Source organism: Mauremys mutica, chromosome 10 (genome assembly GCF_020497125.1).
Source record: "Mauremys mutica isolate MM-2020 ecotype Southern chromosome 10, ASM2049712v1, whole genome shotgun sequence".
NCBI classification, from domain to species: domain Eukaryota; kingdom Metazoa; phylum Chordata; order Testudines; family Geoemydidae; genus Mauremys; species Mauremys mutica.
In genome coordinates, this window is record NC_059081.1 from 54,345,764 (window position 1) to 54,360,882 (window position 15,119).

The window sequence follows — 15,119 nt, forward strand, 5'->3', positions numbered from 1 at the left end:
TTTTAATTCAGTAATAACATGAAATCTGACAATTAATAGCTATGCAGCATATTCAGTTTTTCTTTGAAGGCAGACATGGTTTGTTTTTGTTAGTCTGAATACCCGGTCAACGTATAAATACGTAAAGTTAGCTTTACCTGTGCAGTAAGAGTATCAAGAGCAGACAGAGCACTTTCCAGAATCGGCAAGGCTTGTGCCAGATCAGCATCACATTCATCTTTGATTGCTTTTGCAGCCATAGCTTGCTCATTCGCCACAGCTTCATCAGCTTTCACTATTTTTTCAGTTTTAGCTACTTCCAAGGACTCCTTTTCAATAACCACCATCATCTCATCAACTTGTTTGCTAGCTTCCTTTAGCTGAGGCTGTAGGGCTTCCAGCTCATATTGCATCGAAGCCACCTGTGACGCAGCAGAATTCAGTTTCTCCAAGCCAACTTCATATCTTCTTTTCATTTTCATCACCTCACTAAAAGTAATGTCAAGCAGTGCTTAATTTTACAGACATTTTCTTAGCCCCATTTCTCAAATTTCTAATTTCACACCATTCTTAAAATTCAAACACCATGCCATCTTGTTTTATTTGCCCATCAGATGGTGTAATATAGTACTCATGTCTGAGTCTCATTTGCCCTCAGACTCCTTTATGCTACTTCAGTAATGTACAAGTGCCCTAAAGGTACAAAAAATGACAAGTGAGTGATCAAGGCTGGATTTACTGTCTGAACAGATGAGGAGGTCGGGTGACAAGATAAAAAACAAGGGTGGGAAAGTAGATGGGTGCAAAGTTCTGAAGGCGCTTAGGAATGAGAAGTTGGAATGTGATGTGGTGGAGGAGGAGCCAGTAGAAGGACACAGAAGGGGGTTACATGATCAGGAATATTATTTTAATAGCTATGTTTTATATGGAACTGAGGGGAGTAATCTGTGCATCAAGAAGGTCAGAGAGGAGGAGGTTGCACTAGTCAAGAGGAAATAATGAGGTTCTGGACAAGTAGGAATTGAAACTTCCTATTCTTTTCACTAAGACATGAAAGAATCTTCTGAAGGTAATGACTTTCAGTCACTACTGACCTAGGCACACTGGTGACCTAGAGCAATATCCCTAGATTCTGCATGACTATACTAAGTCCCTGAGTTCTTTTATTTTCCCTCAGAGCTTACATACAGTCTCAGAGACCTAAAACTCCACCCATCATGAAGGAAGGGAGTGTCTTTATACAGCAACTCAGTGGTATTCACCCTGCAGAACAGGTGTAACTTCTAGGGTCTGGGACTGCATCAGAAGAACTGATATTTTAAAGCATCAACAGGCATCAATTTAATAATGGATATTAGAACTGGCCTAATGGGATACAAGATATAAACTGGGTCTAACTGGCTCTTTAGTCCACTGAGTGCAGATGTATCCAAGAAATGGCAATCTGAGTATACTTAACTTTTTTATTAGATTAGCTACACAAATTAATTACATGTAGAAAATACTATTTTAAGGGAACTTTGGGCTCCCCTAGCAAAATGCATGTTATACATCCTTACGTGCGTTTCTTTTCCAGTAAGGTTTTGAAAGTGGAGATTAATTCCAGGTATGAGGTAGGTGTAACATAGTTGTGCCTTTGAAGCTCAGTATGGAACAGGTCAGACAAAACAATGGTAGAAGTGTGAAAGCTTTTACACATATCAATACAGCCTTCGCGTGTTGCTTCTGACATTTCAATATCTTCCAAGAAGCGAGAGGCAACAGCTTGCAATGCGTCTTCAGGCCATGTCTAAATTTAAAATAAACATAATATTACTTCACCTATCGTACAAATAGGTATTACATGGAGAGTTTTTCATTTCTACATTCACATAAAAAAGGAAAACCTGATATAAAACTCTAGTTTTCTGAAAGGCCCTTCCCTCACGATGAAAATTCAGAAAAATGGGGCTCCATATAAGTAGGGTGAATGCAATGCAGGGTACACAGTGTTGCCATAAAGATCTGACTAACCTTTGATTAAATAGAAATCAGCTATTTGGGGCTTTATTGTGAAAAATAAAAAGACTCAAATTCTGCCTTTGGGCATGATGGGCAACTGCCATCAAAGTCAGAGTTGCCAGTGCTCAACAAAGGGCAAACTTTCCCTCAATTCGTCCAATAAGCAAATGCACAGTAGGTTACCAATTTGTTAGAATTTTATTAGAATAAACACTTATGTGCTCTCTTTCCATAAACTTTCCATATAAAGAATGGCTATAACATTGTCTAATGAAAGCTTATTTTGGGGGGAAAAGCCTGAATTTTGTTTAAACAAAATTTACTGCAGAGAAAAACTGCTTCGTTGTTTCTATAAAAAGTAAAACTGTCTTTTAAAAACATATTTAGTTTAACATTTATTTCCAAAACTTGTAAAGTTGGATATAAGGCAAATAAACAGAATTCAAATGTAAACTGGGGTACAGAAGAACTCTGAAATACTGCTGCACTTTGAAAAGCGACTCCACAGAAGTGTCATTGTGGGATTCTTGGTTAATTGTTTTTCACTGATTTCTGTATTACCAACAGTGAGTTTACATGTAAAAAATTGTCTTTTTTTCTAACTGCTAACACTACAAACTCAATTTGGGCCCAGCAAGTCCATTTGGGTTCTTTCCTTCTTGAACATCATTATCTATAATAAAGATTTTGCTAGCCAAATTGGGCTCTCAGTAAACCCCATTTTTTTCAAATTACCTCTTTGCAACCTTTAATGGGTTTCCAGAGGTGTCACCAACTGGAGCTTAGTAAACAATATTGCTGAGAATGCACAAGAAGGAATAATACTCTCTTAATAGTTTTAACTCTTCATGGCTAAAAGATGTAAAAAGTAGTAAAATCTTATTTTAATTACTACAATCAAAAGATATGACTGACACATGGGGAGATGGCTTATTGAGTAAAGAGCTGTCATGTTTACAGTCACTTTTCAGAACAGAATCATACTTAAAACAGAAACTAACAATGGCAAAATTGCACAAGAAAATGTACACAATAATACCAATACATTCAATTATTAGACTGAAATATGAAAACGTATTGCATTACACAAACAGATGTATTGCTTTCAGAGTATATTGAAGTTGGATACTAAGATTTATTTTTAATTTCATTATTATCATGAGAAAACTAAACTTTTAGCTTTTATAGATGGCCCAGTGCTTACCTAGCAAAATGAAGAATTTCAGAGGAACTTACCATGCTTATATCAATCAGTGCTTACACTTTTTGCTCTACAGATTGTGGAAGAAGGATGTGTGGATGATCACACACTAGTTATGCCTCACTTGTATCTGCATACATAGAATTTACAGAATTTTCTATTGCTCCAAATCTGAAAAGACTAACTGATATGATTAACTTTACACGAGTTGTTCCATTGATTACTCACATAGAAAAAGTTAAGTGTGTGTCAAGTAAGTCTTTTCAGGATTGTTGCCTATATGTGCATGCACCCTGCAATCACAAGTTAAAGAGATGTAAATACTAAAAAGTATTTTGATGTGAATATTTAAAAATATGTTTTCAGTGGCAGATCTGCAAGACAAAGTTACAACAATCAATTCCGGATTACAACTCTGATTCTTTGCTTCTTAGAACACAGTAGGTGATAAATGAAGCATGTTGAGTTTGTCAGTGGCCAGCACAGTACTCATTAAAAACATATTCAGCAATTTGTTTTTGTTGGCTTGCTTTTTAATATCACACATTTAAAAAAATATTCATATCCAAATATCAGTAAGCATTTTACAGAATTTCATACATTCCAAAATTCATAAACCACTTCTCAGATGTTAATATGTGATTTATCAATTGACTGCAGGCTGGCAAAATTAACAATAATGATTTCAACTTAAGTGCACTCCTCACTGTACTTGCTCTGTTCCTTACCAACAGTAAGACTCTGTGCTGGTAAATAGGATTCTGCAGAAAGGTCTATATATTTATGTGTGTAAATAACTGGTGCTAAAAACTGGAAAATAAAGAAATATCTTCATTTTTATCCACACTTAAATTTAACTGTAGTAAACATCCTGAGTGGCTTTTTAATTACTCACCAAACTGAATCCATTATTTGATTCATTTTAAATTGTTTTTCACCACTTCAAAAGATACTTTGAAAGATAATTTGCCACTAAACTTTGTCTGGGATTCAGGGTGAAAGAATCCTCCACCTCCAAAGAAAAACAGGATTTTGATATTTTTGAAAGATTAGTCAAAAGCTGCCTAGAGTTTACCATTCCTCTCCCTTTGAGCTGTACAGGTGTGTTACTATAACCCAAGGACTGGAGAAACTTCAGAAGGCTGCAGAGCTTCAAAGCTGGAGAAAGGGCAGGATCAGGTTAGAGAGCTGTGGAATGTGAAAGATGGGAGCTTATTTGCATGCGCTCTCTCCCTCCTCTAGCTAGCCTTGAACTCCCTCACATGTTCTCATGAAGAGGCAGGAAACAAGAGCTGTATCTAGCCAGCCCTTCCCTCTCCTTTGACCTTTTTGGGGGAGCAAAATCCTTTGCTCTAGGAGGGACTTGGTGGGGGAACATAGAGGCTGAGTAGTTATACAACTCCCCTTTCTCTTCCCTCCAAATGCCACCAAAGGGCTACCATGGCAGGGAGCAGAGACAGCAGCAGCAGCAGCCCTACGTGGAGCAGTAAAGACGAATAAGGTAGATCGAAGCTCAGGCAGACTGTTTCCACAAGCAGTTAAATGGGCTGCTGCTCTTGCTGTCCACTCCCTCCAGCCTCCCTCCCTGCTGGAACCATGGCATGCTTTTATGGAGTGTGGATGTTTATTCACATCCCTCTCCAAACAGATAAACAAGCATGTGAGAAAGGAGCTTTACCTGGCCTCATCCTATTTATCTTTTTGGGGATGGGTATTGGTGTTGCCCCCTGACTACTGGTCTTCTGAGATACACACATGGCTATCCTACTCTCTCTACCTCCATTTCTGCTGGAAGAACACAGCCTTAATGGGGCCAGATGATCTATTACTGTGAGGAAGTTCTAGAGTCTTCTCTCATATGTCATTAGAATGAGGTAGGGTTTATTTCTCAGAGGGGAACTATGGGAAACCTTCAAATTCTTCCCTTTGTATATATGTACAGATACATTTTTTAAAAATATACCCTTACTGGTTATGTTGCCCTGGATTTGAGGGATTTGTGTACCCCAGAATGTGATCAAGCAAATTGCAACCATATTATGTGCATTCTGCCACCATGAATTAATAAAATAGTTAAGGGTTAATTAGAAAGCAGGCTTTTAGATGCAAGGTGAAAACTATTTGGCAGTTTCTGCTCATCAGTATTGGAGGATGAGAGAAAAAAGTAAATAACTGAGAATGAAAGAAGATAAGTGGATGAAAACCTTGAGTCTAGACGCCTCTGATATTAGAAGCTTATAGAAAGTTAGAAAAAGTGATGCTCCAGTAGGGGTCATTATGACCTATGTTTTTTCTAGAAGTTAGCTATAAAAAGTTTAGATAATAGAGTGTACTTTGGAACAGTACTCTGAAGCCATCTTGAGAGACATTTTTCCTGACACCTTTTCTCCCCGGTGGGTGAGCAACTGGCCACTGTGAACCCGCTGTTAATTACTCAATACCGTGTGTAGCGGGGTGATCACCCGCTTCTGCCTTAAAAGGCTTAAAACAGCCCAGGGAGAGGGCTGTGGCTAGGAGAAAGCAGCCTCGGCTGATTGGGGAAACAGCCACAGCTGTGGCCACGCCCTAATCAGGCCACAGCTGGCCCTATAAAAGGCCAGTGAGCCAGGAGCTGGCAGAGACTCTCTCTAGCTTTGAGAGGGAGGGATCTGGCTGCAACGATCTGAGAGAAGGTACCCAGAGTGGAGCAGGGCTGGGGGAAGGCCATTGGAGCTGGGGAGCTCTGGCCTGGAAACCCCCCAGGCTGCAGCCTAGTGGAAGTCAATTAGGTACTGGTGTTGCAGGGGGCAGCCCACAGGTAGGCAGAAACAGCAGATCCAAACCCCCCTTCCCTATGATGAGTGGCATTTACACTACAGTCTGCCCCAGTGAGCGGGGGCTAGATGGTGATGGGAGGTAGCCCACAACTGAGGCAACGTGGGGATAGAGGGTTGGGGGTTTCCCTGGGTAGGGAGACCCTGAGACTGTGGAGGTATTGCCAGGGGCAGCACCCCAAAGACAAGGGGCACTGGGTCCTGGGAAGGACATGGGGGCCAGTGGCAGCAGGACACCAGCCTGCAGAGGGTGCTCCGGAGGCTGGAAACGCTAATTCCCTGAGACGACCAGCAGGAGGTGCCACAGGGGTGAGTCCTGCCCTGTTACACCATTCCAGATGTTGGGTAAATATCTGGGATGTTCTAAACCTATTCCTTATGTCTGTGTGTGCTTAAATCTAACAAACTGCAGATTTAGGCCTGGTCTACACTAGGACTTTAAATCGAATTTAGCAGCGTTAATTCGAATTAACCGCTCAACCGTCCACACTAGGAAGCCGTTTAATTCGACCTAGAGGGCTCTTTAGTTCGAATTCGGTACTCCACCCCGACGAGGGGAGTAGCGCTAAATTCGACATGGCTATCTCAAATTAGGCTAGGTGTGGATGCAAATCGAACTTACTAGCTCCGGGAGCTATCTCACACTGCACCACTCTGTTGACGCTCTGGACAGCAGTCCGAGCTTGGATGCTCTGACCAGCCACACAGGAAAAGTCCCGGGAAAATTTGAATTCCTTTTCCTGTCTGGACAGTTAGAATCTCATTTCGTGGTTGGACATCAGGGCGAGCTCAGCAGCACCGGCAGCGATGCAGAGCTCTCCAGCAGAGGAGTTCATGTAATCTCTGAATAGAAAGAGGGACCCAGCATAGACTGACCGGGAACTCTTGGATCTGATCGGTGTGTGGGGCGAGGAGTCTGTGCTTTCGGAGCTGCGCTCCAAAAAACGGAATGCAAAGACCTACGAGAAGGTCTCCAAAGCCATGAGAGACAGAGGATACAGCCGGGATGCCACGCAGCGCCGCGTGAAAATCAAGGACCCCAGACAAGGCTACCAAAAAATCAAAGCGGCAAACGGATGCTATGGAGCCTGCCACCACTGCCCCACCAGTGACCATGGACTCTGACGATGGGACAGTGTCAATGGCCAGTTCCTCGGCGATGTTCGCGGACGGGGAAGATGAGGAAGGGTTTCTGGAGGACGAGGCAGGCGACAGCGCTTACAACGCTTGTTTCCCTGACAGCCAGGATCTCTTCATCACCGTCACGGAGATCCCCTACCAACCGTCCCCGGCCATTAACCCGGACCCTGAATCAAGGAAAGGATCACTCGGTAAGTGCTTTAACCATGTAAACTTTTATTCTTAATATAACAGGAATCTGAAGTATGTGAAAAGGAGGTCTCTCTATATATGGGGATAGAACAGAAATCCTAATGGGAGATCTCCACAAAGCTCTCCTGGAGGTAATCGAAAAGCCTCCGCAGGAGGTTCCTGGGGAGAGCTGCCTTATTGGGTGCTCCGTGGTAGCACACTTTTCCGCACCAGGCTTTCATGAGGTACTCAGGGAGCATTGCCTCCCCGAGCACGGCTGCATAGGGCCCTGGTTTGTGCTGGCTTTCACGCAGCATGCGCTCTCTATCTCCTTCAGTGACCGTCCCTCAGGGTGATCTCACTCGGAGACTCCTGCATCTAATTAGGGGAATTACTGTAATGTTACGCCTGGTCCAAAGTATTTTTAAAAAATCTCCGGACAGACGGCATAGCAGAGACTCAGCACGCTGCTGTGTGACGAGCGTAACGGAAAGCCAAAGAATCAAATGGATGCTCATGGAGGGAGGGGGGACTGAGGACGCAAGGTATCCCACAGTTCCTGCTGTCTCCGAAAAGCATTTGCATTCTTGGCTGAGCTCCAAATGCTTCTAGGGTCAAAAACAGTGTCCACGGTGGGTCAGGGCATAGCCAGGCAATTTACGCAGCGCCCCACCCACCCCCAGAAGTGAAAGGGAAAACAATCCTCTCTTGACTCTTTTACATGTCACCCTATCTTTACTGAATGCTGCAGATAGACGCGATGGTGCAGCACTCAACACCAACATCCTTGCTCCCCCCACGCTATGGATGGCTGATGGTACAATACAACTGGTACCCGTCCTCATCATCAGCCTATTGGCACATGGGGCAGTGCAAAAGGGCTGGTAACCATGCTGACTAGCATCGGTAAGGTCAATCAAGGGCACCTGGCCCTAATTTTTCCTGGTAGATGGTACAGTATTGCTGATAACCATCGTCATCATAGCAACAGGGGGCTGAGCTCCATCAGCCCCCACCCTTCATGTGTAAAGAAAAGATTCAATTGCCCCTGGACTAGCAGCAGGATGCTGGGCTCCTCTCCTCCACACTCCTTAATGTCCTATCTGGACTATCATAGCAACTTGAGGCTGCCTTCCACTCATTTCTCACTAACAAGTCACTGTGTCTTATTCCTGCATTCTTTATTACTTCATCACACAAGTGGGGGGACAATGCTATGGTAGCCCAGGAAGGCTGGGGAAGAATGGAATGAACAGGTGGGGTTGTTGCAGGAGCACCCCCTGTGAATAGCATACAGCTCATAATCTATGCAGGATCTGACACAGAGCAGCTGTGCTCTCTGGTTCTCTGATACAGTGGTTCTGTAGTACACTTGCCCATATTCTAGGCAGGAATGATTCTATTTTTAGATACCAAAAAGGAGGGATTGACTCAGGGAGTCATTCCCAATTTTGGCTTTTGCGCCCCTGGCTAAGAGCAGCCAGGGGCACTTATGACAGCAGCAAATGGTGCAGTGCAAAAGGACTGGTAACCATGCCCATCTTATTACCAATTTATGGTATGGTAGATGGTACAGTATGGCTGGTAACCATCTCTGCTGTCATGCAAAAGCAAAAGCATGCTGCTGTGTAGCACTGCTGGACCGCCTCTGTCTGCGGCATCTAGTACACATACGGTGACAGGCACAAAAGGCAAAATAGGCTCCATGGTTTCCACGCTGTGGCGTCTGCCAGGGCAATCCAGGGAAAACGGGCTTGAAATGATTGTCTGCTGTAGCTTTCCCGGAGGAAGGGATGACTGACGACATTTACCCAGAACCACCCGCGAAAATGGTTTTTGCCCCATCAGGCACTGGGATCTCAACCCAGAATTCACAGAGACAGACTACACTGTGTTCATTCTTCGCAAAAATTTATCTTTGCAAGGAATTCACTCCCTTTTTCACATCACACAGCTTCGACTGTCTCCAGACCTGCCACAGCATCCCCCTCACAGAGGCTGGCAAAGATTAGGCGGCGAAAGAAAAAGACAGGGGACGAGATGTTCGCTGAAGTTATGGGGTGCTCCCGAGACGAGGCGGACCAGCAGAGCCAGTGGAGGGAGACCCTCTCTCTGTACCAGCGCTCACACAGCGAACGGGAGGAGAGGTGGCGTGAGGAAGACAAGCAGGCGACTCAAACGCTGCTTGGACTAATGAAGGAGCAAACGGACATGCTCCTGCGCCTTGTGCATGTTCTGCAGGACCTCAGGCAGGAGGACAGAGCCCCCCTGCAGTGTATCTGCAACCGCCCTCCCCCGCCACAAAGTCCCATACCCCCCTCACCCAAAATAACCAGAAGGAGGGGCGCCAGAGGCCGTGTAAACTGTCACTGCACCCCAGCAGAGTGCTCAAGTACCGAAAAGCTCTCATAGCCTAAATTTTGAGAAGTCCTTTCCTTCCCGTCTCACCCAAGCCCCCATCCCAGTTTCATCCCCTAACTGTCTAGTTGATAATAAAAAATACTTTTCTGTTAATTACTTTTTCCGTCATGTTCTTTTAGAGGAGACTGTGTTTGAAGGGGGGGAAGGGGGTTGGTAATTTGACAGGACAATCACCTTTACCAGGGTACAGACATGGGGGCAGGATCAGCAGCAGGTCACACACACACTGCAGTCAGTACGCACCCTGGTCGGTATGGGAGGTGGTTTGCAGGTTCTGTGTGGGTGGGGGGGTACGTGACTTTGTAGCGGGGGAGGGGGGTTACAGATCTCATGCAACGGTCCCTGTCCTGGACCACAGAGCCACGCAGCAGAGGAATCTGTATCCGTCCTCCCCCGCCAAAAGGCCACATAGCCCCCGCACACAGAGTCCCAAAAAGGAGGGATGGCAGGCTCCGTTGAAACATCCAGTCCGGCACTGCAGACCGCTCTGGGAGCAGGAGCCTGTCATTCCTCGAGTTTACAGGCAGTCTTTACATCACCGCACACCCTACCCAGCACAGTCCGTGTCCCAGTTTCAACCCTGTAACGCAAAGTCATCAATAAAGAAACCTTTGTAAAGTTACAGTGGAACATGTATTTTATTTTTAAACGTGTGTTGGAAGTTGGGGAAGCGGGGTGGGCGGGGTATGTAACTGCAGATGCTAGTCAACAGTCACTTGGTAAAGAAACAGGGGCAGGTTCAGCTTCTCTGTAAAGAAACTGAACAGTCACAGGTCACGCTGCTCACTGCTCGCTGGGACTTGAAGAGTTCCTTGTCGCTGTGCAAGGCGCCTGCACAGAGCTTCACGAGCCAGGGCATTAGCGGGTAGGCTGGGTCCCCGACGATCACTGTAGGCATCTGCACATCCCCGAGACTTATTTTGTGGTCCGGGAAGAAACTACCTTCCTGCAGGCGTCTAAACAGACCAGAGTTCCTGAAAACACGCACGTCATGAACTTTGCCTGGCCACCCGACGTTGATGTTGGTAAAACGTCCCCCATGGTCCACCAGTGCTCGCAGCACCATTGAAAAGTAGCCCGATTTCTCAGCAGCTGACTGTGGAAGAGGTGGACGATAAGGTGCGAGGAGTTGACAACGGCCATAACTGCAGCGGGATCCGTGCTCAAAGTGCTGTGGCGCCCGCGCTGTCACTGAGCAGAAAAGTGCACGAACAGATTGCCCGCAGGCGCTTTCAGGGAGGGAGGGAGGGAGGGCGTGATTGACGGTTCAATGATGACAGTTACCCAAAACCACCCTCGACACATTTTTCCCCCCAGCAGGCATTGGGGGCTCTACCCAGCATTCCACTGGGCAGCGGGGAGTGCGGGAACTGTGGGATAGCTTCCCACAGTGCACCGCTTCCAAAGTCGACGCTGGCCCCGTTACTGTGGACTCAGACAGTCGAATTAGTGTATTTAGTGTGGATACACAAATTCGACTTCATAAGGTCGATTCCACAAATTCGAATTAAGTAGATTCGAAATAGTCTTGTAGTGTAGACGTACCCTTAGATAGAGCACTCTTAATTGCATGAATCTTTTATCAGATGGAATTGCTGTATTCCCACTGATTTATTCCTGACACCGCCTGGAGTAAAATAGTTAAGTTACCACTGTTGGGGGTTCTGAAAACCCTGGGTAACAGTTCTGGATCAGTATTCACATTGCACTCCCCATCAGTACCTGGCCCAAGCCGGGGAAGCTAATGATCCAACCAAATTTGGTGATGAATCCCAGTCATGTGCCACCTGAGGCGCATTGCGTGTACGCTAAGGCTGGTTATAACTCACCCTCTTCTCTTTAAAATGAGGCTCAGAAATATAGCAATGCATTTTAAGGGTAGCATAAGTCTGAATTTCCTAACTTGTGTGATTAAATTTTGAACGTTACCATTACTATAATGTAAGTATTTTGTACATAATATATAGATAGATTATAGTAGTTTGCAAGTTAGTAGGGATGAAGGTCATGCTTGGGACTAGGAGATTTCTCTACTAGTCCTTGCCAATCCATACCAGACTCAATTTTTTGGAGGTACCTGGCAAATCATCACTGAGATTTTGCAAGCAGAGTACATTGGATAGTTCATTCTCTAATTTCTACAGTACTGTGTTTACTCAGATATTAATCTTAGCGATTGTGACAATCTTGCCCTTATTTACATCCTGTGCAACCCCTCTGAAGTCAGTAGGGTAGAGTACCATCATCTATTTCTAAATCCAGAAAATGTTTTAACTGTTAATTAACAGATTTAAAGAGCAAATTATTTGACATGAAAAGAACTGAGGCCATATTTTGAATAATGCATTTGTGGTATTTCCATCAGAAAATGTTTACATAGTAAATAACTGTACCTGAAACCAGTCAAGCGTGCAGCAGTTAACAAGAGCTGGAAATTTTCGAAGGCGATTACGAAAAGCATCTCCAATGGGACTCATTGCCAATACCACATGGAGCTGGTCTCGGCAGCGATCAATGAACATGTTAAAAAGAGCTATGGGGCTGCCATCAGTTTGCTTTGTTTTATCTCGCTGGCGGTCTATCTGACGCATTCGTTCACAAATTTCTTGTTTCTCATCTAGTGCAAAGAGGTTTGGTACCTCCCCTGCATTTAGTAAGTTGTTAATGTCTTCTAAAAATGACTCCTTCTTTATCTGAGAATCAGTGAATAAGAAAACTCCTTGCATCTCACCCTCAGTAGATTTCCTTAGGATGACTTTTAAGTCTTCATGCCACTCATTGTTACCGTAGCTCTTAGATATTTCAACCTGAAAAAGTGTATAATCAGCCATATGTGCTGCTAATCGAGTGAGGGACTGCCTGCCACTGCCTCCGACACCAACCAGAAGGGCATGGCTGCGAGGTTGTTTCAGGATCCGTGAAATTCTACAGACGTGTTCAATAGCAAATCGGAACAAGACAAGTTGCATAGGTTTTTTACTCATGTTATTAAATTCTTCCAAGTGGCTCTCTACAACTAATCTCAATGTGTCCACATCATTGATCTCCCTGTAGTTGGTGTCCTCTCGTTTGGGGTCATGAAAGTCACAAAACATTAGGCTACGTAAGTCATCCTCTTCTACCTTGCCATCAAAATTGAAGTCCAGGTTCTGGAAAAGTTCATGAAAGTCTTCATCTAAATGACTTTTCACTACTTCTTGGATATACCCAACAAGCCAGGCTCGATCTGCATTATCCACTAAGCGATCATAGTACACTCTAAGAACCTGCATAATAAATAATATAATAGTTTTAGTAGGTGATGATAACATTCTGTTCATTTTATACTGACATTATATATATGTTTCACTTTGATTATACACACACATGCACACATATGAAAAAATGGCTTCAAAGTGCAAATTCCCTTAAATTCCAGTACAATGAAAATTAAAATAAATGTTCAGAAGCAACTGGAACAGTTGATCCTCTTATCTTCTAAATGAAAGCTAAGCTGCATATGGGAAAATAACACACTTTGCACATACTGTATGCATACTTTAAATATATTAATTGTATTTTGAAGATATTTTGTAAAGAGAGGCAGGTGTCGCTATCCTTACTTTTATATAAAGTCAGAATAAATGAATGACCAGACTTGGTACATTTTTGCTTTTTCTTCCTGTTTCTAAATATAGTAATTCCTCACTTAACGTTGTAATTATGTTCCTGAAAAATGCGACTTTAAGCGAAACGATGTTAAGCGAATCCAATTTCCCCATAAGAATTAATGTAAATGAGGGGGTTAGGTTCCAGGGAAATTTTTTTCACCAGACAAAAGACTATACACACACACACGCAAACAGTATATGTTTTAAACAAACAATTTAATACTGATACACAGTGATGATGATTGTGAAGCTTGGTTGAGGTGGAGGAGTCAGAGGGTGGGATATTTCCCTTACTGCTAAATGATGAACTAGCAATTGGCTGAGCCCTCAAGTCTTAACTCTCTCACTTTACAAGGTGGCAGGAATGGAGGGAGATATGCGCATTGCCCTTTAAGTACACTGCCTTTAAATTAGATCAGCTTGCTGAGACCGCAGCTGCTGCAAGCTCCCTCCGTCCTGAGCCCTGGTGTGTCCCCCCCTGCTCTATGGAAGATGGAGTAAGCAGGGTGCAGGAGCAGGGGAGAGGGGGACACCCTGACATTAGCCCCCCGTTTCCTTCCCTCCCCCCACAGCAAGCAGGAGTCTCGGGGAGCAGCTCCAAGGCAGAGGGCAGGAGCAGCACATGGCAGTGCGGGGGGACGCAGCTGAACTGCAGGCTTAATCATTTAGCTTGTGATGTTATCTTTAGGGGAGAGGTAGTCACAGTTGCTTAAGACTCGGGAGTTCCTACCAAAGAGGACCCACAGGGAGAGAGAACAAGACCATGTTCTTTCCCCACCCAACCTTCCAATGACCCTGGCCCACTGCTGGCTCTCTCTCCACTGACTCTTTGTTCTGCCATTGTGAGGGAGAGGAGAGGAAATGGAGATAGGTGCACTGTGTGATCACTTATGGCAGGAGATGTAGTCTGGATAATTGTGAATGGAAGGAAAGGAGCCGACAATCCATTAAGATGTGGCTCATATTTCAAACAAGTTGGAGAACCTCTGCCTTTAAAGTATGCATAATTAAAATCCCATTTCTAGCTAGCAAAAAAGTCACACCTTATGACTATGGCATCATTACATAGCTATTAGTTATAGCTCTTACATCATGGCTATGATATAAGATAATTCAACTAAATTGTATTACTAAAGAAAAATAAATGTCTAAATCCAACTTTGGCTCTTCAATTATTTATTATAAATATCATGTACAATTTATTACTAATATGAGATTTACCTCGTGAACCCAAAGACGTTTTATCATTCCTACAGATTCTGTTGTTTCAGGTCTTGACAGACAAACACCTTGAATAACGCGGGAGAAATCACGGAGGTTGAACAAGTAGTGAGATTTGGCTGGAGTGGGCAGCAGATTCTTCATAGCTTCTTTATACACCGCCATGGTACCATTAATAATTTGTGGAGTCAAGTCTAAATATTCAGATGTGAAGTTATAACTGACAAATTAAAGAAAGTGCTAAGAATAAAATGATTTCACAGTTCCATCATACTAAAACTATATACTTAAATACTGATTCACTTCTCAATGCCAATTTTAAGTCTCAAGATGATACTTTCTTATAGACAACCTTATAAACTCCACTGCTCTTGCTGGATTAATGGAGTTTCCAGTCAAGTCAGGTTGTGAATTAAAACTAATAATTGTAGAAAATATTGAGGATTCAACCACTTTCTTTTTTTTCTTATTATTATTGTGGTGCTGAATGCACCATTGTAATCAGGCCTTTCCCAAATTTAC

The 15,119-nt window shown here is 43.7% G+C and overlaps 1 protein-coding gene across 1 annotated transcript in view; it reads right to left on the reverse strand.

Annotated features, from left to right (window-relative positions):
• DNAH7 (dynein axonemal heavy chain 7) overlaps positions 1–15,119 on the reverse strand; it is a 248,353-nt gene that overhangs the window by 89,466 nt on the left and 143,768 nt on the right. The window contains exons 39-42 of the mRNA XM_045031804.1: positions 14,598–14,817; positions 12,120–12,992; positions 1,539–1,768; positions 138–468 (exon numbers count right to left, since the gene is read on the reverse strand). Of these exons, the coding sequence (XP_044887739.1) occupies positions 138–468; positions 1,539–1,768; positions 12,120–12,992; positions 14,598–14,817 (1,654 nt within the window). The remainder of the gene's footprint in view (positions 1–137; positions 469–1,538; positions 1,769–12,119; positions 12,993–14,597; positions 14,818–15,119) is intronic.